This window comes from Epinephelus moara, chromosome 19, assembly GCF_006386435.1.
Source record: "Epinephelus moara isolate mb chromosome 19, YSFRI_EMoa_1.0, whole genome shotgun sequence".
In the NCBI taxonomy this organism is placed as follows: domain Eukaryota; kingdom Metazoa; phylum Chordata; class Actinopteri; order Perciformes; family Serranidae; genus Epinephelus; species Epinephelus moara.
In genome coordinates, this window is record NC_065524.1 from 19,302,491 (window position 1) to 19,329,289 (window position 26,799).

The window sequence follows — 26,799 nt, forward strand, 5'->3', positions numbered from 1 at the left end:
AGTGTGTTACCTTCAGTACTGTGGGGTCTGTACATATTCTGGTAGACATATTCTGATTGGCCAACTAACGCCCAGAACACGCTGCCTGTCTGAATGGCGTGTGGGTCACAGAACCTTTTGTATTTTTTTCTACACCCATGTTAACAGGTTTAAGCAGCCACGCTGCCCGCATGAACAACACTACGTACTCGCGGCTTGGCTGCTGCCCAGCTGTGGAACATCTAGAGAATAGGAGTCTCGCCTGTTTTTTTCCGTTTGACGACATGATGACAACACTTTCTGTCTCAGTTTCAAAACAAACGCCTTTTGACAGAGTTTCTGTGGACAGAATCCTTTCATTCATTAACACAATGTGAAGCACAGTCCTGAAACATTTGCAGGACTGTGTTGTTGACAATGTTGTGGTTTGCACAGCTCCATAAATGGGTGGAGTATTGGCTGTTAATTGTGGAAATGCGGTACTCATAGCAGCAGGCAGCTCTGCAGCAGCACCGCAGCAACAACGCTGTCAGTGTGAACAACACGTGTGTNCAGGACTGTGTTGTTGACAATGTTGTGGTTTGCACAGCTCCATAAATGGGTGGAGTATTGGCTTTTAATTGTGCAGCAGCAGGCAGCTCTGCAGCAGCACCGCAGCAACAACGCTGTCAGTGTGAACAACACGTGTGTGAGCCACAGCAGTTCAGGGTTGCCGGGAAAGGGTTGTCGTCACACACTGCTCATGCAGGCTGTGTGTTCTGGGTGTAACTTTATGCATATATCAGTGGGCACATGTGTGTTCACTAATAAAACTAGAGTTACAATATTGTGACCTTTGTTATAATAAGTGAGGGTGGGAACTGCAAAACACTTGGTGTATATTTCTACCTTCCAGCCAAAGGGCTATAAAAGTGGACACACAAGCTGCCCTTGTGCTGCCAGCAGCCGCCATAATACAGCATGAAGTGATACAGGATCATGGTGAGGAACTGAATGTCTCAAACAGACTTGCAGACACTTGGAAAAACAATAACCCAACCTCTCAGAACATCATCCTGTAGGATGACAATGCAAGGCAAACCAGCTAAGGTCTCAGCACCTATGAAATCCTCCCAGGAAACTCTAGTCTCAGAGGAAGTACAAAGTCCTTAATGACTTTGAGAGAGACAAGAGAAGATCAGATTCACTCTCTCAGACCTGAGGTGGTGGAAATGATGAGAAAAAAATAAGAGCTTACAAAAAAAAGTTAATTTATCACCAGAATACCAAAAACCTTGAGAAGGCTTTCAAGAACACAATTATGGCAAACAGAAGAAAAGTTGACAAAAAAACTGGAAGAATTCAAAGCCCTTCCCCATCCAGCCTGCCCTATATTTACATCCACATCTTCATGGTTGACTCAGTATGCAGCACAGCGGCCTCACAGCAGGAATGTTCTGGCTTCCAACCAGTGGGGCTCTGTCTGTGTGCAGCAGCATGTGTTTGCATGTGGTTGTGTGTTTACTTACAGTCACAATCTCTCCCATGTCTATGTGGGTTTCCTCTCTCCCACAGTTCAGACATGTTGGTCAGTTTAAACACTGAATGTAAACAGATTATAGCTGCGGAGCCTGTCCAACTTTGCTTCTCTTCACCATTAGCATTGAAATGAAAACTTGATCATAATTGCCTTTTTTATTAAACATATAAAAAATGCAGTTCGGAACCTACTTATTTTTTATAAAATGCCCAGTGCCCAATATCAAATAGTCCGCTGCCTCAGCAGACAGCAGCACAACTCCTTAATTAAGCAATATCACACGAGAGGGAGTGATGTTATACTCCTATATTGTCACGGCTGTGATTTGGTCATAGGCACTGCGGCCTCGTGCCTATGACTATAGTATAGTATAACATCACTCCCTCTCGTGTGATATTGCTTAATTGTCACTATCTACTGGTAAAACGTCTCTCGCCTATGTCATGCAATTTCTGCGCTCTAGGTGCCTGGCGTTTTTGCCGGAGCGCTCTCAGTCGAAAAAACTTCAACTCAGAGCTGAAAAGCGCCCCATGTCATCTCTTTTTTTGTCATCTTTTTTCCCATTGTCCAATTGGATGACTTGAGAGGCGGGCCCTCTGTGGTGGTAACCACAACAAGTTTAAGTTTGTAAACAATGGAGGAGAAACTTGTGGTAGTGGTTGCGATACCCAGAGCTATGCGGCTCGATGATAGACAGCAGGTTGTCAAACTGCCCCCAAGTCATCCCTAAAATATCCCTGGAAATGGCCAGCATGGAGGTGAAACTCCTGGACCAACTTATGGTACTCCCTTTGATCCACCTTCTTTTTTAGGGTCTCATGTACCCACACAGATCTCCGTTTCCCTGTGCCCAACAAACTTTTGCTGACAGCCTCTCAATCTCAACCACAGCTACAGCAAGTACCCTCTGACTGAACATTTTAGGAACTACATACTAATTACTGTGAAAAAACAGTCAAAAAAAACAGTAGATTGATTACACGTGAAGGTTAGGGTAAGGACGTGATGGGGTGGTTGCCTGGAAACAATAAAAAGGTGCAACAAGTGTTTTTTTTTTCTGCAAGTAGCATTCAATTTAAAACGCTTTCTGTGTGCTCAGGGCCTAAGAGCTTCAGAATTCACAGAAGGAGTATTTACATGCAGTAGAGCAGAACGTGAAAGTCTCTTAAGCTTGTGTCAGCCGCAGACCTTATTTCAGGCATCTTACCAAAAATGCAAACTCGTGTCACTCATGTCAATCACTGCTCGTAAACTGTGGTCACACTTTCAAACTAGGCAGCGCTGATGAAATACGAAGCAAGATCTGCTTACTGCATTACCATGTCTTGCCTCAAATGTTTTCAGAAACATATTTTATTGTACTGTTGAGCTGTAAAATGAGCAGGTTGGTCTGGCTGGTGGGCGATGCTACATCAGTGGGCTGTTTTCAACCTGGCAACTGGGTCATAAACTTTCACTCATGCAGCCCACACTACTGCACTGTCTGAGGCAAAGGACTACAGGCTGTCGTGGAAGTTTTATTACACTGGAGTGAATATGTTTTGTATTTTTCACGACATTTCAGTTAACCAGTAGCCGAAAACTTGCTATCTGCCAGTTTTGCTAATACTAGGTGTTACCATGTGGGACTACGTGATTGAGCATGCTAATTACAAAGTTTTAATTCTATCTATTTCCATTTAGTCTTAGTTAGTTGTTGACTTTAAACTGTTTGCACACAGTCCTTGTTGTTGGCTCAAATTTTCAAAGAACCTTTCCTGCTTGTTGCTAGCTAGTAGTTAGCCTAACTCACCACATGGCACATTTCACAATCTATTATACAAATGAATGCATTTATTCGACAAATTAATGTATTATGTCTGCTTATGTGAAAGGTTTGTTTCTATCAGCTTATCATGATAACAGCCTGGGTAGGTAACACCTATATTTCCATTTTATTCCTGTTATTTCCTGGTTATTCCTATGGAAAGTGTCCACCTTGAAGATTTTTAGAATTTAAGGGCATTCAAGCCATTCCTTGACACTCCCTATGTATCTTGAAGTACATTTCTGATGTTCATCAGCCTGGTAAAGACAAAGACAGACAGAGACGCTGAACAGACGTTGGAGTAAAAAGTAGACTAAACAGCTGGATGCCTTATGTGTTTACATGTCGGTGAAGATTCTCAGTCATCCAGGTCATGGTAATCATAAGTGCTATGTCGTAGGCAACTGGACTTGCTTGCGTTTCTGGAAGACGTTTCTTGGATGAGAGGCAAAACGTCTGCTTTTAGTGTGGATGTGGTGAGGGATTTTCTTCCTATTAGGGTGCTGCAAGGATGACATTTGTTTGTAGGCCAGTCCAGACGTTAACATTGTCCTGGTTCCCTCAACAAAAAGCAGATGGGATTTTTCCATTGGACTTTGGATTATTGCAGAAAATAAGCTCTGAGGCAATCAAATGTTTATGATAGTGTTTATGATAACCCGTTTAGTTCAGCAAGATACTCTTCACATATAATCATGTCAGGCAATAAACAAACTACACCAAGCCTTACAATACAATACTTGGCCCTTGACACCAAAATATGCCACGCTAGGTACAGCTTCAGTTTTAGACATACAGGGACATATGTCAATTTATGCATTGTTACATACATTGCCCCCCGTGTTGTTCTGCAGGAGACGAGGTTAGAATATAATTGTGAGCATGGCACCACTACTTTAGGCCAGCACTCCTCATTTCTGACCCTGCCAGGGTAAGAGACATGACATCCATCACAAAAAAAAACAAATTACTGACCACAGTGCTCAGTGATGGAATTAGTGATAGGAGTGAGTTTGAAGAATTAAATATAAGAATTCCAATAGAAAGAGGACATAATACCATATTTTTCTATAACACCTGGTGCTTTTATTATTTTCTTCCTGTTCTGGTCTTGCACCTGAAGTGCTTTAGGTACACTCCGTCCTTCCAGCTTAAAAAGATCCACGACCCTGTGCTCCTCTTCAGAGATCTGGTGGTGTCCTCCAACCAAGTAAAGAAAAATTGAATAACCTGATAGCAAACAAAAGCATCAGACTGGGCAGATCATAGATAAGTGTGTGGACTGTATGTGCAGTAACAATTCTTAACTCTGTTACTTCTCAGGGTGGTGTCTGCTACAGCCTGGTCAGCACCATCAAACACAACTGCGCCACAGCAATGAGTGGTAACATAATTATTTTACTTACACTCACAAGAAGAAGAGGATTTTTTTTTTCTTTGTTTGACCACAGCTCTCTGCCACTAGTGAAAATTTACATTGTAAAACATTATGTAATGTACAGCTTTTTTTCTTATTGAGAAAGTCTGACACAATTTAAATAATTCCTGACTTTGACACTGAATCACTGTTATCTGCCATCAGATAAAGTTAGTTAAGCTACATGACGTCCACTGAGTTTTAAGACAACAGTTTTAAAACTAGATGGTGGGACACTTATTAAGAACTTTGGAAACCCATCGGCAGGAGCAGGTACCCAAAGTCACCAAATGCTGTGTCAGGGTCCTGACCAACGGTGGGGTGTGTCAAGGTAAGTGTCAGTGGCACAGTCTAATATAGCACAGCACACACAACTTGAGCCAGAGGATGAATGCTGCTCTGCAGCGACAGACTGTTATTAACTTACCTAACCTCTTGCTAACCCAGTGGCACAAATAATTTATATGATAATTTAAATAATAATGTTTTAATCTTGTGTGCACAGCATATCATCTTATCTTGACAACAAAGTCAGACTTCAAAATGTTCAGAGTTAATTTTATTATTACACTCAGTCAAAGCCTAGAGCACCAATGAATCATCACAAAGGTCAACTAATGACATAAAGGAATCTCGAATGTGCCAAATGTGCGCCAACATGGACGGCATGACAGCTCTCCAAAAGTGAAGCCAAAACATCTTGATCGCCCGCTGGCAGCTGGTTACAGTAGGTCATAACCCCCCCAGCCCTCCATGCTAATGGATGGGAGCCAAACTAAAATCTCAAAGTAGTCAAAAAAAGATGGTTTCTGTCATTCTCAGTAGTTCCCATCTGGCTGATTTATGTTCAAGTGTTTCTCTGATATGTTCTAGTTTTAATGAGTTATTTGATACTATAAAAAGGGGGTGTGATGTCATGATCGCCAGCTGTGTGTGTCAGTCGGTATCCTTGCAATCAATGGTGCTGCTCGCCACTGGGTCAGAAAGGTGTGTGGTTGGGAACCAATACTGTATAAGAGAACTGAATATGTTGCCGCCTCTAAGCCTTGCTTCCAATTTTTTCTAGTGGCCACTCGTGGAATTGCAGGTGAGATGTCTCCCAAACTGTTGACAGGACACCTCGAACTACAAACAAGGTCAAGGCCATTTCTATTATGAATTTTTGATAATAATAATACTAATACACTACTATTTATTAATACTACTGCATGGAAGTAAACCTGGAAGCTCGAAAATTTTGTCAAATGCACCAGGCGAATGATTCTCATTAGACAGTAAAGGCTCAAAGTATCCAAATCTAATCATGCATCCATGATGGGATACCATGGCTTCACCTCCCAAGTGCTACAGCGCAGACTCTGGCTCCAAATGACCAGCCCAAGATGGGAGTGCATGTATCCAGGATATTTTGACTTCATTTTTGTACAGTAGGAGGAAGTGGAGATGTGTAGTTCAACTTTATATACAGTACTCGAAGATTCTGAAGATCGATCATTTACAGCTAAAGGACTGTTTCTTTTGTAATTCAGGAAGAAAACCTGAGTTCATGTATAATCATCCATCTTAAGAAAAGATCTGATGTAAATTATATCTTGCCAAAAAAGCATTTTACATGTGAAACATTTATAACTGTAAGAATAAAGGTTTTAATCAACCCCTAAATACATTGTCTTTAATGAAGCACTAGCATTCAGACTGGTTACTCTTGCAGCAACATTGTAATCTGTTACAAAGACCAAGGTACAAGTATGAAATAAATATGTTATTTCTTTTTTAAACATGTATATTATTATCAACACTGTGAAAAACAAATATCTATGCAACATCTAAAACAAAAACAACAAAATGTAAATTAATTACTTTCAGCAATGTACATTTAACAGATGAATAAACATCAGAGAATCAGAGAGTAACAACACCGTTGCTTTTCTGCTGTTGGTAATATTTCGTCTTGTCTCTTCCTCTCAACATCCTGCAAGACAAAAGAAATAACAGTAAAAACTAAACTATTATTAGATATCAGAGAGACCTGACATATATTAATGTTGACGTACTTACCATATTTTACTGACAACAGCCACAGGCATTAATATAACAACTCCGACAAGCAGCACAGTTGCAAAAGCATACAGCAGATAATCTGAAAAGACAAAATATTCAACATTCTGTATTTCAAAAACATTACTGACATTTGCTTATCCTTGAGGTTTGTGGGCAGCTGGAGCCCATGCGAGTAGACAGTGGGCGAGATGCGGAGGAGTACACTCTGGAGGGGTTGCCAGTCAATCACACAGCTGACACAAAGAGACAGACAACCATTCACACTTACAAGTAATTTAGAGTCGCCAATTACGCCGCATGTCTTTTCAGTGTGGGAGGACGCTGGGACCTTTTTGTTGGGAGGTAACAGTGCTAACCACTGTGCAGCACTCTATACTGATGTATTGGATTTTATTTTGCCAGTATCACAATTGGTATAAAGTGCTGAATTTCAAGTGGAAAATTACCGTGTGACCATGTGTAACCTTTCTCAGATTCATTGAGTTCAGGAGGTTTCGAGGGACCACTGCTGCTTTTCCAAGATGTCTCTGAAATACACAAAAAAAGCTTTGCAACAAATAAATTCAACTATGAAAATGCCTTTCTTGTAAATAAAAATTCGACTTACTGAAGCGTGATCTGTTATGAAGCACATCATAAATCCTGTTGCATGTCAGAAGATCATCTCTGTGCATTCCCTCACATGTACAAGGATAGTGGAGTGGTGTGCCCAGAGTGGCTAGGAAGGCAATTTTACATTCATTATCTGCACCAAGCATGAGAGCTGGATCCATCTGGGTGATGCATTCATCCTTTTGGAGGTCACTGTTGCTGCACTGTGCTTCTTCAGGGCTCCAGCACTTGGCTCGGAAAGTTTCCAATAAGTCTCTGGTGAATGAGAGAAAACATGCTGTAGGTGCGATCACTGCGTGCTTTGCTTTATGGGTGTTTGGGGAAAATACACAAAGCCCATTCACCATCCTCAACATCTTGTGATAGACCATTGTTTTGATGATACTCCCACATTAATTTGTTATTAGATATAACATTTTGGGAAACTGGGCTATAGGGAAACACAAAACAAGCCTCTCCAACTACACTGGTGATATAAAGGTTGTGAATGTGTGACAACATGACATTTTGCATGTGTACATTACTAATTATTATTAATTTGCTGCTCTCTGTTGAATTTCTATTCACCAATTTGTGCATTTTGTGCCTCAATTTAAGGTGTTTTTTTTTCCTAACTAAAAGCCCTCTGCTACTTCATGTTTTTATGGAGAGGGACGAATGCCTGGTGTCCTCGTGCGTCCCCCCCTGAAATCTATGCCTATGGGTTTCTCATTAGCAGTGATCATGACAAAATATTTTATATATATATTACAAGAGTAAAAGTAAGGTTAAAAAAAAAAGTTGGAAATGTGAGAAATAGAAATGAGGATAGCAAGCCTAAGAATATTCACATCTCTCTCCTCTTGGACTTGCACCTTGTTGGGTTTTTAATATCTTGGGCAAAAATGGGTTACGTAAATATATTTTTTAAAACTATTGGGTCCAATTAGATCTTGAAACAAATTTCCCATGTCCATTAGGGCTTGGGACCATCATTTTTGGCACGTGAAGACCCCTACTTTGATCCCAGTCCTACAGGAAGTGCACCAGGCTTTGAAGCCAGTGTTTGTGGTGGCCAGACATTGGAATTAAAACATAGGAATGAATGGGGCCCAGACTCTTATGCTGTATCCAGGTCTCTTAATACATCCATGAGTGATCCCCTGACCTTTTCTTGATGTACATTTGGTACATTCATGTCCCACTCAGGGTGAATTGTAATAACTTAAGTCAACCCTAAAATTTTCATCGAGTACTTTCATCAGGTCAGCATTTCAGTTTGTCCAATAACTTGGCTCAGCTCTGCTTTGTGTTAAGTGCTTATTATTAAATGTTAGCATGCTAACAAGCTAAACTAAGACCGCAAACATAAATTTTACTCGTTCAACATCAGCATTTAGCTCAAAGCTGGCCTACGTACTACCTCAGTTCTATGATCATCCAGAGGTAAAGGAACAACCTCAGTGCTCAAATAATTCTCCTGTTCACAACTAGGGTTCAACTGTCCTGTTAAATAAGGACTCATCTAGTCATTGGAACCTACAAGACATGTTCTGTATTGAACTGATACAGGATGCGCTTTTTTGAGAGTCAATTCAGTGCATATCAATGGGAGAGAAATATAATAGGTTAGACTCTGAAGACAGGAAGATTTCTGTGAGGTAGAAGGAAACCCTCCTGATCTCAAATAGAGAATGTGCAGTGAGTCACGACCAGTGAGAAGCAGCTGTCAGGCACAACACTGTCATTCATGAGCGACAAGTGACAGCGTTGCTACGATACGCGTGAAAGCAGCACGAGATTTTAAAAATGGCAACCTACGTGGATAGTTTGTTGGCAACAAATAAATAGAAACTACAGGAACACAGAAGGAAATGGGAAAATGATTACCGATGGCTGAGGTGCATAAGTGCAAATGTGCACAAGGCCAACTGCACAGTTTTCTTTATTAGTCACAGAGGAATTTGTGACATCAAACAACATGCATCTGCAGATATATAGTCATATAGTCTCCCCCTGTTCCCTATTTCCCTTTCAGAAAGTTGGCAACTCTATTTTTATAGCATTAAGTCATTTCTTCTGTGATGTCATACACACTCTAGAGTGACAGAGTAGCAACATACCTGCAGGAACTGTCCTCAACACACTGGTTAACTGTATCCTGGCAGAACCAGGTCTCTTCTCTGCATGTGCCGCTGTGCAGGGCAGTTTTGGTAGATTGACAGATCTGATCTGAAGCCTCACACTCGCACATGACCAGCATCTCTGCAACATTGTGCGGCATGCTGCCATAGAACTGCTGGGTCACGTGCTGACAGTGGTTGTGGTCGCACTGCTCCATGCATGCCTTGAGAACAGGGGCTAGGTACCTGTTGCACACTGCATCATCAATACAAACCATCACTTGGTCCCAGCAGGATGCAGCACTATCGTGTACTGCAGAAAGAAATGTAGCGAGTGAGTTTTTAGATTATAGAAATATCACTTTTATATTGATAGAATTATTATATTATTATTATATAACGAAATAATTACCATAGTCTAACAAACTGCTTGACTGCCAGTCCATTATCGTGCTCCTCCTCTGCTGAGCCCCTGTAGAGTAATTGGAAACATAATCAGCTCCTCTCCAACAAATGCCTATTAAAGCCAGTCTGTTGTTCATTCCCCAGCACAATCGTGCTTGTTCACATCAGATCGCCTTTGGTAAACAAAAATGCAATTTCACCTATAAAAGCTTATCTCAAAGCCGACTGAGAATACTGCACCTGGCTTTTGGTGGCATTGTGTGGCCAGCACTTGTATAGAGCCACAAAGCTCCTCCTCCCAGGCACACACACACCCGCGCAGAGAGGGAAATTGGTCCAGTACATTGTGGATGGTCAAGTTACAGACCTGTGAGCCTTTTATTTGGCACCCTTCATCTTGAATGACAAACACAAGAGGGAGGCAGAAAAACAGGATTTTCCATAAGCGAGTGAGGTCTCGTTTGTGCAACAGGTGTTTCCTACGTGCCTGCTGCTCTGATCGTCTCTCTCCTGATGACTTTATATGCAAAGAATTAACAGATTTCAATGTCAAGACAGATAAATATCTTAAAAGGCACTTGACAGCCTATTTATTATTTATCTATTTATTCAGTTATGTGAAATTTGCTCCAGGCTATTGCCTCGGTTATTACATTTAAGCCATACTCCAAGAAGTTAAATTTAATTAGGCAGCCTCTGGTCCTGAGCCTCCTGGGGAAATGAAAACATTACTTTTATAATGCCACTAGAGAACATGATGATAACACCATGTTCCAGTGGCTCCTGCAGCAGAAATAGTGAATCTGTAATGTGTCATTTTTACCCTCACAGACGCCTCCATAAAATGCTTCTTTACTCCACGTGCATAGATTTGACATGCATGTGTCCTCAGTAGCCAAACAGTCAGAAGGTGGAGATGAAATGCTGATGCCGGATATCTGAGAAATAAAAATCCCTGAAATACAAGAACATTACAAAAAGTTTTCCACCCTTTAAAACTGATTTTATGTGAATTTATTGCTCCTAAGCAACACAACACATCAGCATCACTGATTGTAGACACACTTAAGTTCACTACATGCATCATAGACTACAAGACATGCAGCTCTACTTTAAAGCCTTAGTTTTAGTTACATTGCCCAACAGCACACCGCGACATTAGGAAGAATTGAACAAACTCAAGCTTTTACTAAAAAATAAAATAGGTTTTATTTGACTCACCAAGTGTGACTGCAGCTTCCAGATGTGTAAGTTGCATGATAGCTGTTGTAAAGCTGTCAGCAGACAACTGAAGCTCTCCTGCAGCTGATCCCTGCCTCTCATGGTGATGGCTCTTAAGCTGGAAAACACCTCCCACAGTCAACAGGATGTAACACATTTACTGGAAGCTGCACCGTGTACCATGTAATGCAATGACACATGCAATTCAAGAACAAAACAGAGTTAGGAGAACAACAAAAACAAATCTTTTGTTCTTGAATTGCATGTGATAGTGTGTAACTTTCTGAGTGTATCTAAGGATCTTATTTTTCTAATGTCCAATCACTGTATTTTTTACTGGCAGAAATTTAACTACCAGATTTGGATGAATGTTTGAGATAAAAATGTTTTTGCATAAAGGAATATGATATTTCTACATAATTCGGATGAGGGATTGCAAGCAGAGCATGGAAGCCAGTTTTTGACCTGTGATGTGCTGATTTAATATCTCAAAATAAAAATTGTGTCTGTATTTGTCATCTGTATTTTTTGCATCAATAATTTAAAGTGGATATATTTGAGATTTTTTTTAATCACCAGTGAATCATATTAACACTTGTATGTGAAAGAGATTGCTTGTAGAGAGGTACTAATAGGCAACACAATCGCCAGAAAAAATGCTGGCATTGTCTGTTTCTGCGAACCACAAATGCATCAGATTTGCACGTTATTTTGTAACGGATACTTTGAAACGTAATGTTTTAACAACACTGTGGTGTGGATAGGTTCAGGCACAAAGCCCACTTGGTAATGGTTAGCAGGAGATCATGTTTTGGCTTTGGACTTAGATTTGTTTATTTGCCAAAAACAGGACTCTAAATCAGTGCTGATGTTGTTTTATCAAGGCAACTGTTTGCTAACAAGCTCACCATATCAGCTTAAACAGGTTGTACCCCCAATTCTCCAAAAAAAGTAGAGGTTTCCACACATAAAGCTTTTTTTGTTTTGTTTTGTTTTAATCCAAAGAAAGTGGACTTGATGTTACCATCAGTGATTACAACACTTGGACACAATGTCAACATCCTCAGGGTGTCTAGGTGGTAGAAAAACCTCACTTCCATTTTATCAATTTTCTGAAATCATATTCTGTAAGTTAGTGAAGCAGACATCTTATCTAACCCCTGGGCCTCCACTGCCATGAACGTGTATGCCACTGATGCACTGATGGTGTATTTCTACTGAACATTTGATTTTTAAGAAGAGATTAGACCCAAAGATAAGAGACAACAGAAATAAGCTATGTAGTACAATATAGTTTATTGATAAAATATGTGAAGAATTACACACAGTGTGAGGAATAAACAATGAAATAATACACTTTGGAATCTCACCATAGAAACAAAGAATTAAAAAAGTCAAAAGAGGTCAAGCTGAGGACACATGAGATAACCAGGTAAAGCTCTGATAGGTGACACTCAAATCACATTATAAAGTGTTTCTAAAAATAAAAATAAAAAAATTAATTAATAAATAAGTAAATACATACATACATACATGCATTAAACATAACCCCAAAAATATTAAATAATATAAAAATATTAATAACATCCTGACTCTTTATGTCTTAATCTCATTTGAAAACCTGGACACAAATTCAACTTTTGCACATTCCTCGGTCAATACTTTGCACAATCAATTCATTTCAAAACCTGATTCATTTCACATATTGTTTTATAACTTTCCTATTTTTTATTGTACATTTTTCTGTTTTAAATATTCAAGTCTTTTCAACTGTATGTGACGACAGCCTGTAAAACCAAAAGCGTGTGATATCATAGTGTCACTAATTAGCAGCCATGACTACACTGAATTAAATTAGCATTCATCAACAAATATAAACACATTTTTGTAAAGATACAAAAATAACAAACTATACAGTATTTTTCTTGAAAATGGAGACACAAGGAGGGTCCAGTTACAGAGATGCTAAATCATCACAAAGCATCGACAGACAGGTGAAATAATACTGAAATGCTTATCGGAAACAAAGTCAAATGTTGCTGATTTCTTGTTGGAGCTTTGGGGTTTCCATCGTAAAAAAGCTACATCTGCATCACAGCACTGTGAGTAGATATGTTCATGTTCAGAAACCATAATCACTGCTGTTTTAAAGCACATGCATTTTGAATTATACATGCTTTTACACACATGGTTCTCAGTTTAAGTGTGTTTTTAGAGTGTCAGAGTTTGAAAACTTAAAGTTTAACAATTTGGCAAAGATAGTTTAAATGAAGAAGAGTAACGGTTAACTGATTTAAAGTGGGAAAAATCAAAAATGCTAGAAAAATGCTAATTTGTAGGCTCTGTAAGAAATATATCAAAACACACTCACTTTGATCACTGTCCCTAAACACTTAGTGAGTCTTAAAATACCTAAGTCATGTTATGTCATGATCAAACTGCAGCACCATGAAGTAAAAAGACTGAAATAACTAAGGAGAACAAGCTTAAAGACGTGTAAAAATATAAAGTTAATATACACAAAAATATGTACGCAGGAAAGAGAATGTAATGAAGTGCTTTCATGTGGACATACAGACAGGAGAAAAGGATTTTGTAAACTGTTCTCGCCTGGACAACAATGGACTAAGGAAGGGAAGTAAATGCCAGTTCATTTCTATTAGCCACCCTGTCTTCTACATATGACCACTGGGGGGCACAAATCTCAGATATTTCCCTCACATGCAGGCCACTTTATGGACAGCATGTTCATGTTCCAGCGTAGTGTACATATGAAATAAATTGTGATTGAATAAGACGTATCTCTGATGTACAAAGATCTCACATTCAAGCCAAGAATCAATACAACCCTGTCAAACAGTCCACCATTTGATACCAGATGTGCCCTGGATGATGTTGAACAATATTTCCCATGTGAGCGGGCGCATTAGAATTCAATGCATCTACAGTATTATCTCAGTGATTTGCCCTGATGCAAAGGTCTCCAGGCAGAAAGTTTGTTTTTGTTATTAAATTTTCATGTATCAGCGTGCAGAAGCTGCTTTAATATTCTTTCTCTCTTTGTTTTTGTGTCTTCTGCCACACCACCCGCTCCATGCAGCCAATATTACTAATGAATCAGTCTGGGGTTCAGCATCTGGGGGTGCAAACAAAATAAATTGTGCACGGGTAACTTTGTTTCACTTTGCTATTATGCCTAAATTGCACCTATATGCAGGTGTATTAGCTGCACATAAACTTAAACAGTTATGTGCTGGTTGTGAATATTCATGAGAGTAAAATATGTGCAGTATCCCTCATCACGGGGATGTTGTGCTTTTATCCTCTCAGCACGCCTAGAACTCAGCATAGGAATAACTGTGGTGGAGTTTCACTGCCCTCCTTGACACTGGGTGGTTGCCCATTCAGTCCTTGGGCCAGCAGGATGACTTTCTAGGCAGTGAAAGAGCATCGCCTGTTACTGCTTAATAACCACTAGTGAGATGCCCTTGAGCAAGGCCCTTAGCCCAGAACTGCTCTAATGAAGCTGCTCAGTGGCAGATAATACTGTGGTTGTACTGGGCGGCTTCCAGGCATGATAAAACACACACACACACAAAAGAAAGTGAGTAACAGTAAAAGTCAGTTAATGTACGAGGGAAGCAGTGTACACACTGCAGATTATGAAAGTATTTAAGAAACTGGGAAAGTTCATCATTTGTGCCAATAAATCCATATGTTGCCATACTATTTTTCTGACCTAATATTGATTTATTTAGATAATCCCTGCAATATTGAATTGAATAGAAATGCATTTAGTTCATAAGGCTGATGGCTCTGCAGCTGCAAGGCAGGGTTTTTACTGGGAATAATAAACAGTTGACGAGGGCTTGAGATAAAACTGTTGTCAATGTACATCTCTGGAGCACTTTTTAAGACTTTTCTTAACTGCAGAGTGTAGTTTGGTTTCAGTATAACAATAGATCTCACGGCATCCCCTGTTTTTCTGACAGGACACGTCTCTGGGCTCTGAAGCTGTCAGTAAAAGTGACTGACAGACACATTTCAAATAGGAAACGCGCCCTTTGAGTGGACCGTTTTGCTTTGGTGCTTTAAATAGTAGGCAAGTGTGCAGCTACATTAAAGTCCACTTTTCTGATGTTGTTCAGAAGAAACTCAGCGTGTGTGTAGAGTGAAGAAAGATATAATGAAGTCCACCAGGACACATACAGTACGTGCAGGTATCATGTTGAATATTTTGAGGTGTGATGGAAACTTGTGATGTTTGAACTGGGACATTTCCAGACAGTGTATGCACAGAGTTATACATTCAAGGGCAACGGCACTGAAGACTGACTGACTCAGGATGGACATCTGATAAAGAGGGAGACAAACTACAAATCTGAAGACTGCTCTTCTGTCGTAAATAAATAAATAAAAAATCAAAATATTACACTTACAATATAATAACCCATGTATGATATAAAACAGACAGTACAGGTTATTAAATACTCAACATTCAGATGATGTCCTTTGATAATAAATATACAGTTTCTGTGAATTACAGGTGATTGCTGTGTCCGTCTATGTCCGTGATTAGTAAATGAGGTCAGAAGGTCTTCAGTGGTCAGCTCTCTCGTGTCTCGTGTCCTCATAAAACCAATCATAAAACAATAACTTCGAGACCTTCTTCTCCGTTCCAACGTCTGGAACAGAGGTGTGAACATTTCCAAACTTGATGATGAGTGTGTCAAAGAACTCCCCACTTGGATTTTAAGATTACACTATCTGATCTGATATGCGAGACACATTGTCCATGTTGTTGACTTGAGTTGACAGGGACTTTCGGCTGTCTGTGCTCGCTCTGGGCCTCGTTCTTTGTGTTCGATTCTCCCCTTGGCCACAACAATGGCAAGAGAAGGCTGCTTTGAATTCCCCACGAAACTTCCCTGGTGAAAACAGAAACACGAAACCCACTGAAAAACAACTCAGTTTGGAGCTTTCACATGGCTTGTTTATTGCGAACAAAGAGATGAGATGCAGATGTCATTATCAGGGCCATAGAAAAACATCTTCAAACAACTTTAAAATACAACTTTATAGGCACAACATATTATCAGATGAGAAATTGAAACCAGTGAGCTTTATTGTTGTGGCCACACTGTCCACCAGAGGACAGTAATGAGCCCACACAACAGGTCTAAGTGATGAAGCAGGTTACGAACTTACCGCTGAGGAAATTGTAGATGATGGGATTTGCTGCACTGTTGGCATATATGAGCCAATGTGAGAACGTGAACCATGCGTACACTGTCTCTCTGTCATTTGTCTTCTTGAACGTCCCAAAGACTCTGCAGGGAAAGCATGACATGCATCTGTTAAAGATTGATTTACAATGCGTCATTGTAGTTTAAATCCAGATAGCAAAAAACAAGCAGCAATTCAGTACTGCAAATATACTGTGTCAGCCATTATTGAATTTTAAACTACCAAGGTGAGCTCCCAATGTAAAGAAGAAATTCATAATATGCAGCGTCTGTGTTTGAATGGCTTTTGATCCTTGATCCATTCGAAGTATTTTTACCTTTTCATGACATTGAGCACGCTGATCGGCAGGTAACACAGGGCGAAAACAAAGAGGACCACCATCAGCATGCGAGCTGTCTTGCGCCTGGCTCGCATCTGTTTGATCTCAGCACACACCGTACTGGTCCTGACCCTCATGGGCTCTCCTGACCCCGCAGCTGGGGCTGAGCACTGCATGGACCTCCACTTCCTCTGCAACACTGATGTGTTTCCAGGAATCTGTTGATAAAGTATGTGCATGTATCAGGCATTGTAAGCTTGTCATAGGAAGATTCATTTAAACATGGCCTTTGTAAGAGCTGATGTAAAAGCTTTAAAGCACTGGAATACACACCTGTTGACACCACAGCTTGTGACATATCTGGATATACGCCAGGACCATGAGACACAACGGTGCAAAGTATGTGACGATGAAGAAACAAGTGTGGTACACCTTTGGGTAAATCTCAGCTGTTGAAAGAATAAAAAGCATCATTATATTTTCATTAAAAACTGTCTGGATAGTAACCATTAGCTAAGACATTTTTTTGGTTTGTCACTTGAATGAGCAGTCACAGAGAAGTAAACAAGAGCAGGTGTCTCATTTCTGGCTTCATGTTAAAACCATATGTTTTACTTTTACAAGACATAATTAGAGGAGGATGAGGAATAACTACTAACAGCACCTGACGCTATCTAACTCAAGTTCGGCTGAAGCTGTAAAACCCAAAACAAACAAAATTTGGCACAGACCTTCTACACAATGAGTGTCAGAAAAATTAATATCAGGTTTCAAATTTACTCTTTTGAGTCAAAGTCAAACAAATATAATATGTTCAAATAACATCTTAGCCATCTGGATCATTTTTAATGTATGAAAATCCAATTTGTTGAGCCAAAATCACCCAAAATATGTGCAGATCAAACCATCTGATTTTTACATTTTCAGACATAAAGTTATATTATGGATGCATTATTCAGCAGAGGTGTTCCTTACAACCTGTCGAGAATTAACTCTGAAGTGGAAAGTTAACCAGTTAACCAGTTTACAACATGCTATTGGGGTCTCAAAATAAATAATTTAAAAAAAAATCATTAATTTTGTGTGATGCTTAATTACAGTTTTATGTCTGTGTGTGTTTCACAACATTATGTCATGTTTCTTTTGATTTCAATATGCAGTATTTTGACCGTCTATAGAGCTGTATGACAGAGCTGTGAACTGGTATTGAACTAAAAGGGTAAAGATGTCAAAGCCCCAGCAAGTCTGACACAGTCGGTTCACCTGAGGTGCCACATCATGAAAAGTGCAAACAAAATGTCATCACTCATGTGCACAATGATGACGGTAAACTTTCAGTCTGTGTGACTGAAAAGCTCTCCAACAAAAGCATAATGCATGGAAGCATGGAATCAAAACTCTTCAGCAGGAAGAATAAAGTAACACAGATAACAGTAATTTTGTTTTAGGATTGTTTGCCGAATATAACCTTGCACATTCACATTCCCTTTTCATTCTGGGCCAGAAAATTGTCCTTTGTTATTTTCTTGCTGCTATGCACCTCTAAAAAACGATTAAAATGGCTTCCTCTACACCACAAAACACTTTTGTTTTGGTGTCCTCGCCGGGTCACTTGATGTACTGTAACCAACTTGATACAACAAAAGATAAATTACAAGATAAATGAACTGAGGAACCAACTTGAGTTTTCTGGTCAAGTGAAAAATTTGCTCCTTGAGTAATTAATTACAGTAAATTATACAAAAACACTTTTTCAAATTTGATAGTCATACAATCAGAATCACAGTACAAGCAAATTAGAAGAACTTGACTTGAGCTGACTCCAGTGTCAGAGGCTGCATGTTCCAACATGAAGTGGCAAACAAACCTGCAGTTGCTTTACAATCCAAATAGATAGCCAAGCAAATAAATTTGTACTAGTGGTAGACAGCATGCAGAAACAAAAATACAGAGTCTACAGTTGTATTGTTATGTACAAAAGGAAAACAGTTCTTATTTGTGTACAGAAAGCCAAGTATTGTCTTCAGTTTGGCAGTCAGAATACCAATATGGTGCTTCAAATTAAGGTTGTCGTCCAGCCAGGTACCAAGGTATTTATACTGTTGGATTCTCTCTATGGATGTGCCATTCGCAGAATGAATATTGAAAGATTCAGTATGAGTAGCCATATAAAAGTGAACTGAAGGTTATTACTAAGGCTGACTGGCTTACTGGAGGAATTCAGATGAGGAGTTTTGCTATTCCTCACCACCAACTTGCTCGTATCTAACCCTTATGTGCCACCAAGACTCTTGTATTCAGTACTGTTTAACTAATTCACCTGTATGTGAAGTGGGTGAAGCAGTTACACACTATACATACATAAGTAAGTTATACAGTTGGTAAATGAGTAAGTAAAATTTATCTATTTTATTTATCTTTTATTTTGCAGACATAGGTCACAAAGTGCAAGAAATAAATAAATCGTAGAGACGAAGTGACTACATAAGCCACATCATGAAAAGTGCACAACTAGCAAAACTATTTGCGCACACACACAACAAAAAATAGGAATTCACACTACACAACAACAATACACAGACTTTGAAAATACACAGCTCTGGTACATACAAGTTACCCAAACGCCTGTCTGAATAGGTGAGTCTTCAGCTGGCTTTTAAAAGAAACCACAGTCAGCAGATCGTAAGGGAGCAGGAAGATCATTCCAAAATGTATGTGCTACAAAAGCTCGATCACCACGTGTCTTGAGGTGAGTGCGAGGGACAGACAATGAATGTAGCATTTTTGGTCGGAGAGAGCGAGCTGAAGAATATGGGTGAGGTAGTTCAGCTACAGCCTGACCGTGTAATGCTCTGTACCTAGGAATGAGAATTTTGAACTGCATTTTAAACTCAACAGGAAGTGAATGAAGGGATTTCAGTATAGGGGTAATAAGAGAGCACTTGTTGGACCCATCCACCACCCCTCCTGCTGCCCCAATTGGACCTTTGCCACCTTAACTTTCCCCCCAGTGCCACCAGGTGCTGTTCATTTCATTTCATTTCATTTCATTTCATCATGCTGTTATTAAAGGACACCCTTTTTTTCGTTGGTTTCTGATGCCTCAAGTCACTGCCCAAGCACCGGATTTCGACGACTTTGGAGTGAGACTGGGTCTCGGTGGCACATAAGGTTTAGTTACGAACAAGCTGGTGGCGAGAAATAGCAAAACTCCTCATTTGAATTCCCCAAGTAAGTGAGTCAGCTTAAGTAATAACCTTCAATATGATACTTTGAAGATTTTCATTGAGTTTCCGACTTTTGTGCTCTTGTCAGTTCACTTTTATATGGCTACTCATTCTGAATCTATCAATATTCATTCTGCAAAGGGCACATCCATAGAGAGAGTCCAAAAACCTTGGTACCTGGCTGGACGACAGTCTTAATTTTAAGCACTATATTGAAATTCTGACTGCCAAATTGAGGACAATACTTGGCTTTCTGTACACAATTAAGAACTGTTTCCCTTTTGTACATAGAAATACAATTGTAGAATTTTATCTTTTGTCTGTTTTGGATTATGGGGGTGTTTCATACGCTAAAAGCTGCTGCCTCTACACTGAAATCACTGAATGCTGTCTACCACTCAGCCCTCAGGTTCAAAGCAGGTGATTCTTACAGCACCCATCACTGCCACCTTTGCCAAAAGGTTGGCTGGCCACATCTGCGGGAACAGCATTGGTATTTGTTCATTTCTAAAGCTTTGATGCAGACGCTTCCACCTAATATTTCATCCCTTTTAAGTCTGACCTCAAATAATTTTGGTACTCGCTCACGGAATAGGTTGTTGCTTCACATTCTCTTAGTCAGAACTGTGCTAGGAAGAATGTCATTCACTCACAGTGCTCTTTATACATGGATTCATCTGCAAAGGACCTTAAACTTGGACACTCTGCCACCTTTATGGCTGTTTAAATGCCTTAGGACTGATCTTGTTTTAATTGAGTGCAAATGCTTTTAACTATACATCTACACCTTTGCACTTTTACCATCCTACACCTAAATATCTCGTTTCTTTCGTGCTGTCTTTCATTTTCATGCCTAAATCAGTATAATTCAAATTTAATTACTTCATATTAGTCTATGCGGAGGTGGAATGAAGTTACTGCTTTTATTGTTGTAATCTCTGAGAAACGTGATGTCAAATCTATTTCGGGAAGACAAAGGAAAAAAGCAGAAAAAGGCAGACAAATACTTAAAAACATGTGATGTGCATTGTTTTTGGATGTCTCATGATTTACAGTCTCTTGAAGTGTATAATGAACTTTTTCCCTTGGTATAATGTTAAAAAAGTGAACAAAGTCACAATAAATCATAATATCAAATTGCAACTTGTACAACTGCAATACTTAAATATTCCAATGAATATCTATTTAGACCCCAAGTATTATGATTGTATCAAATCAGGATATAAGCATAATGTCCCTGCCCTATAAATTAGCAACACTTGTGTCATTTGCTGTAATGAACCTGCATGCTGCATGGAGGTAAGATAAGTGCAGTATAATACTAACAATGATCATGGTGATAATATCATGATAGACCTGATCACATTAGTGACACAATTACAAGCCGATGTGTCTAAGGACGGATTATGTAAATGCAATTGCATCACAGTCTCGCAAGATGCAGCTGCAAAACATTGCAGATGTGTAGCTGAGATGAAAATGAAGGTTGAGTTTGCAGATGGAGATGGTCTGAGCAAGAAAATCCTCTGCTTGTCGTCATCACTGATCATGCCAGCAAGCTTTTCATCCTCCAAAGCTGAGTTCATGTTGAAAGCACATGACTCCAGGCTGTTCTTAGCCGATACCATGTCACACTGGACGTCATCTCCAGATTTGTAGGAAGTAGGGGAGTGGGATGAAGGGAGGGGGGCATTGTACCCCAGCTCTCACTCCTGCTGCACATTCCTTTTAAGTCGCAGATCTCTGTATTGCTGCTGGAGTGATTTCATCACAAAATAGTTTCTGGTCTATAATCTTGTTTAATTATTTTCTTACAGTCTAAAAGAGTGATGAAGATTAAGGCCCCGAACAGACAGAAAGCATTTGTTGCAAAACGCAAGATGCACTACCTTGTTTTTTTTGTTGTTTTTTTTAAATTGAATGTCACTGTAAAAAAATGCTTGCTGTGCCTATTTATTGTTGCCACGCAACCACCCCATTATCCCCTACCCTAACCTTCCCATGTAATCAATCAAATTTTCTCTTTGATTTTTGATGTTAATCTTTATTTATTTCCCAGTAATCAGTATTGAGTTCCTAAAATGGACAGGCAGAGGGTACTTGCTGTAGCTCTGGGTTGAGGATGAGAAGTTGTCAGCAAAAAGTTTGGGTACAGGGAAAGGGAGATCTGTGTGGGTACACGAGACTCTAAAAAAGAGGGTGAATCACGAGGAGTACCACCAGTTGGTCTAGCTTTGCCTCCATGATGGTTGTTTCAAGTACTGCACTTATATGCTTCAAGGCTTGCTAGTTTTAATTGAGACTGTGGTAAATGTGGTTTGTAAAGTCGTATAGCTCTGAGTATCCAGCAAACGCTACCACCAGTTTCTCCTCTGTTGATTACCATTGTAAACTTCTTGTCGTGACCACCACAGTCTCTAATCATCAGATTGGACAATGGGAAAAAAGTGGAGATGATGGGGCGTGCTTTTCTGCTCTGAGTTGAATTTTTTTCAACTTACAGAGTTCAGGGTGCTCTGGCAAGAATGCCAGGCACCTAGAGCACAGAAATGCGGGGCGTGTAGCAATGCAAAAACAGCGAGCGATAAGCTTAACTCTCATGAAAAACAAAAAACAGCCACCTCCAGATGCTAAAATGCTTTCTCTGTGATCAGGGCCCATGACTCCACTATAGCTAACAGACCCACTTCACATTCTCATTCATTTTGTCTCCTTCTATCAGCAGAGAGCTATACACTGTAATTATTTCCTTCTTTATGTATGGTTGCATTAGCAGTTATTTAGGCATTACAATAAATAGTGTGCTGTTTGACACATTCACCAAAGACCTTGAAAGTTTTGCTGTTTAACAAGTTTATGTGTGTAGTTATTGTGCTTCAAGAGCTAAAGCCATTTAATTTGACTGACCACAGGCCTTTGTGGGGCCCTTGGAGATAATTTAGCCAGACTCTTACCCAATTGTGAAGTGTGGCCCTGATGACCTTAGCTCAGAAGTGTTTTAATGTAAATGACTTTTTGGAGTTGTTGGCTCTGCTTGTGTGAGAGAGGAAGGGATGCATTTCTCAGAAGCTAAAAAAACAGCTTCTCTGAATCATGCATCCACCCCTAAGAAATCAAATGTGGTTTTAGTGCTTGGCAGTTTAAATCAGATGCAAGCCACGCGTTCCTGGTCAGAGATAAGCGGGAATACATTTCTCTCTAGCTGTCACAAATCGAGCAGCAACTGGTGTCTACCCAGTTTTAGACACTGTGACGGTTGGTTAAGTCAAAGGCATTAACTGAGTACAAAATTCGTTCAACAGGAGTACAGTTGGCAGGCAGTCAAATCAGGCAAAAACATCCAAAGGCACTGACGCAGGAAGGGATGTTAATCAGACTGACAGCAGGATGTTGACAACAGGTAGTCTGGCAGGTTGTTAGACATAATCAGGAAAGAAAAACAGATTTCATGCAGGTAACAAACAAGTAGGACTAGGAATGGATAGAGCTCTGAGGCACAAGGATTACGCAGACGATCTGTAAAACCCTGGCTGTGTGAACTGCCCTGTATAAATACTGGGGCTGATAGCTGATGGGATGCAGCGAGGGAGGCAGATGGCTGAGTCAAATGGAGGCTGACTCATTGGAGGCAACTGGTGGACAGGTGAATGGAAAAGAAGAAGCGGATGCACCATGACAGACTGAACAATGTCTGCAGGATACCGCAACCACACACCTTCTCTCTGGAGACACAGGAGTAAAGTAAATTCAACAACGCTTACATTTTGGCCCGACACTGAAAATTGAATACATGTAACACTTATCTGGTCGGACAAAGCAGAGGGTGCAATTCTCGACCTATAGTGAGAAATACCTTTGAAGAATGATGCATAGAAACTGTGACTTAATTTCTTAAGATGTATGACTCAAACAGTTTTATCAGCACATATTTAGGGCTTGACAGCATGAATTTATCCCTTTAACAATGACCTAAGCTTAAATCATAGAAGATGCATTACTTGGCAGCTACAAGCAAGCATCCACCCCTTAACTCTCTGTAAGAACACTTTATATCAAACCTCGAGCTGTTATATTTAACAAATTAAACCATGACAATGTTTGACCAATGCTATCAAGGAAATGCTACTCCCACTGAGTCTAATAAACACTTATGACTCCAAACCTTCTTCAAGATCATTCATCATTGTTGGTTGAACTGACAGAGAAGATTATGTATTAGCATTTTGGTTTTAAACAGGATTTTGCCTCAGACATCTTCAAGGTGTGCTTTAGCTTTGTGAGGCCCCACCAGGAACACGCAGTTCTCAGCGGCAGTGTTTTGAAAACTACCATTTTATGCATACACAAGGATTCTGAATATTTCAAACTGTTTCAGTGCTCATTCTCCCCAGCTATGATACACCAGTACCAGCTACGCTTTCTCGTTCTGTCTTGCTGATAATGTTTGCTACGCTCTGCTGTTCTCTGCTGCCAACCAAGAAAACACAAGTTTTTGTTGTCATGTTATAAGTTTAAAAAATGATATCAAACATCAATATTTTCAAGGTATGACATCGAAATGAGAAATTCCAGCATCCCAACAACTTATGAAGCTTTAGTGAAAGTTAAGTCAGGAAGACAATACTTTTCATGCTCAGGCTGTAAGTTTCTTTCTCACCCTGCCATTTACTCCTTGCACGTATGCTCACTTACTATCTCTAGGTGTCATTGTCTGGGTCCATCAACTGAGTCATCAGCTGATTAACAATCAACCAATAGCCCAGCGACACACCTTCTCTGTCAGTCTATCATCTTACTGCTCCTCAGTTTAAATATAGTTCTTTCTCTGCATGTCCTCCACCTCCTCATCACCAACTAGTCTTTACAGATTCATCAGCCTCATCCACCTCAGCAGTCAGCAGCCTCAGAGTCATCAGCCACCACCATTGTCTGGACTCCATAGGGGGGGATTTATCCTGCTGCTGCTCAGATGTCCCTCGATCATAAAATATCCAAGCAACAAAGACTGTTAAAACTTAATGAGCACAAATCATCTGTTAATCTGTACACTTATATTCTGTATTTAATATTATCTTTACTTCATTCTTCTGTCTCTCCTGATTGAAATATAAGTAGTAAACTAGTTAGCTTGGCATGCTGATATGTTTGTAGCTTACAACAGGCGCACTGTTTGATCCATTCCTTACACGCTTGCTCTTGTGTTTTCGGTCATGCCCTGTCTCCTAGAAATTAATTAATAATATATGACTAATCTGAAACAGGAAAAACGTTTTTGAGGGAAACATAATGCCAAGCAAATTAAGTTTTCTGTTAACATAATGAGGAAATGCTGCTAACATATTTGGTAAATCCCAAAAATGATGATACTGAATGTATCAACATTCTCTACTCCTGCAACACAGTATTCACTTGTAATGACAACAGCATTGTAATTTTTATTATAAACATTAAATTAACATTTAACCGTAATCATGATCTTTCTCTGACCTTAACCAGAGTGCTTTTGTTGCCTAAATGTACCGACAGACAGGAGTCTGGGTGCAAACCTGAGGTTCTGCGTCACAGTCGACACTTTGCGTAGTCACCACCCACCCGAACTTCTCTCTGCACGGGTACATAAATGTAGTGTTTCATAAACTCAAAGAGTCGACTGAGGGCACTAAACTTGTTTGACAGTTCCAATGTATTCAGATATCCCAGTAAGTTTTTCATTAACCTTCCTGTGTCAGTAAAGTAAGCAATCAGTGTTTTATAGCTTTTTAATCAATAGCTTGCCTCAATTACTGTAACCTAACGATGGTGAGGTGGTTGAAAAGCCTTTTCTCTTGCACAGTTCTTTCCCTTAGTCAGAGACTTGCTTATCTGGACTCAGCAAAGTCATTCATCATACTTTATTAACCCTTTCAAACCCTGTGAAAGGTGCTCTAAAAATTCTAAAACGGCAGCTAAATGGCACAAGCCTCGCTCACTGATTTGCTCTCAAAGGGTTGTGTTCCTTTGCCAAAGAAACATTTCACTGAAATTCATTCTTTTTTTTTTGTCTTTTATTTAGTGATTTGATCTCAGTTTAACCCGTGCATCTGGCAACAAGTGAGAGATTTGGCAAAATGCTGTCATGTTTGAGAGAGATTTGTGCAAACTAACCTCCCCAGTGTTCATCGCACACTGTGAACAGGCTGGTCTTGTTTGTGAGCTCAGGCAGCAGGCTGCTGCACTCCATCACAATGGCCTGAGGGATCATGATGATGCACGACACAACCCAGATGACAACAATACTCTTGCGAGCCCTCTTGGCTGTGCTCTTAAACATCAGCGGGTGGCAGATAGCATACCAACGGTCCTGGGCGATGCAGCTCAGTGTTAGGACTGATACAGAAACAGAGATGGTCTGGAGAAAAAGAAAACAGTTATATAGATGAAACCAGTCTATCTATTCATCACTTTCTAGACCTGGGGTGTTTAGAGATAAACAGAGAGATGACAAAGCATTACATTTCTTGTTTCTTAGAAGATTAAATCAATTTGCTTTCCATGGTAAAGGTTAGGCAGATCTAAAATGTCTGTTTTTAAGGCTTTTAATCATGACGCGTTTTGTCTGCAATAAGAATAAGTTCAAACAGATATTCAGAATTAAAAAGCCTCAATGCCAAAACATCCTTCATCTATTTGTCAACATGATGAGTCTAACCTTGACCAGAGGCATCAGGGGGAAATGGAGCACCACAATGACTGATTTTTATCAAGGTTTTTTTTTTCCATTACAAAGGAGTCAGAATATCAATCACTCGCAATCACCAAAATACAATGGCTGCACTTGCTTTCACAATACAGGATTGATCCCCTGTGGAGGTCAAGAACATGCTGAGTTATTCCAGTGTATCAG

At 39.8% G+C, this 26,799-nt stretch overlaps 2 protein-coding genes across 2 annotated transcripts in view; both read right to left on the reverse strand.

Annotated features, from left to right (window-relative positions):
- Positions 1-5,266: 5,266 nt before the first annotated feature.
- On the reverse strand, positions 5,267-11,203 carry gfral (GDNF family receptor alpha like). Its single transcript, XM_050071453.1, has 9 exons — positions 11,124-11,203; positions 10,726-10,857; positions 10,143-10,298; positions 9,910-9,969; positions 9,498-9,810; positions 7,391-7,650; positions 7,230-7,310; positions 6,781-6,862; positions 5,267-6,694 (listed from the first exon to the last, which is right to left on the reverse strand). Exons 1-9 carry the CDS (start codon positions 11,158-11,160, stop codon positions 6,625-6,627), a joined length of 1,191 nt encoding a protein of 396 aa, XP_049927410.1. The 5' UTR covers positions 11,161-11,203; the 3' UTR covers positions 5,267-6,624.
- Positions 11,204-15,881: 4,678 nt separating this feature from the next.
- Positions 15,882-26,799, reverse strand: part of hcrtr2 (hypocretin (orexin) receptor 2) — a 39,056-nt gene continuing 28,138 nt past the window's right edge. Inside the window, exons 3-7 of the mRNA XM_050071430.1 lie at positions 26,061-26,304; positions 17,023-17,138; positions 16,687-16,907; positions 16,332-16,453; positions 15,882-16,051 (exon numbers count right to left, since the gene is read on the reverse strand). Coding sequence (XP_049927387.1) covers positions 15,882-16,051; positions 16,332-16,453; positions 16,687-16,907; positions 17,023-17,138; positions 26,061-26,304 — 873 coding nt within the window. The remainder of the gene's footprint in view (positions 16,052-16,331; positions 16,454-16,686; positions 16,908-17,022; positions 17,139-26,060; positions 26,305-26,799) is intronic.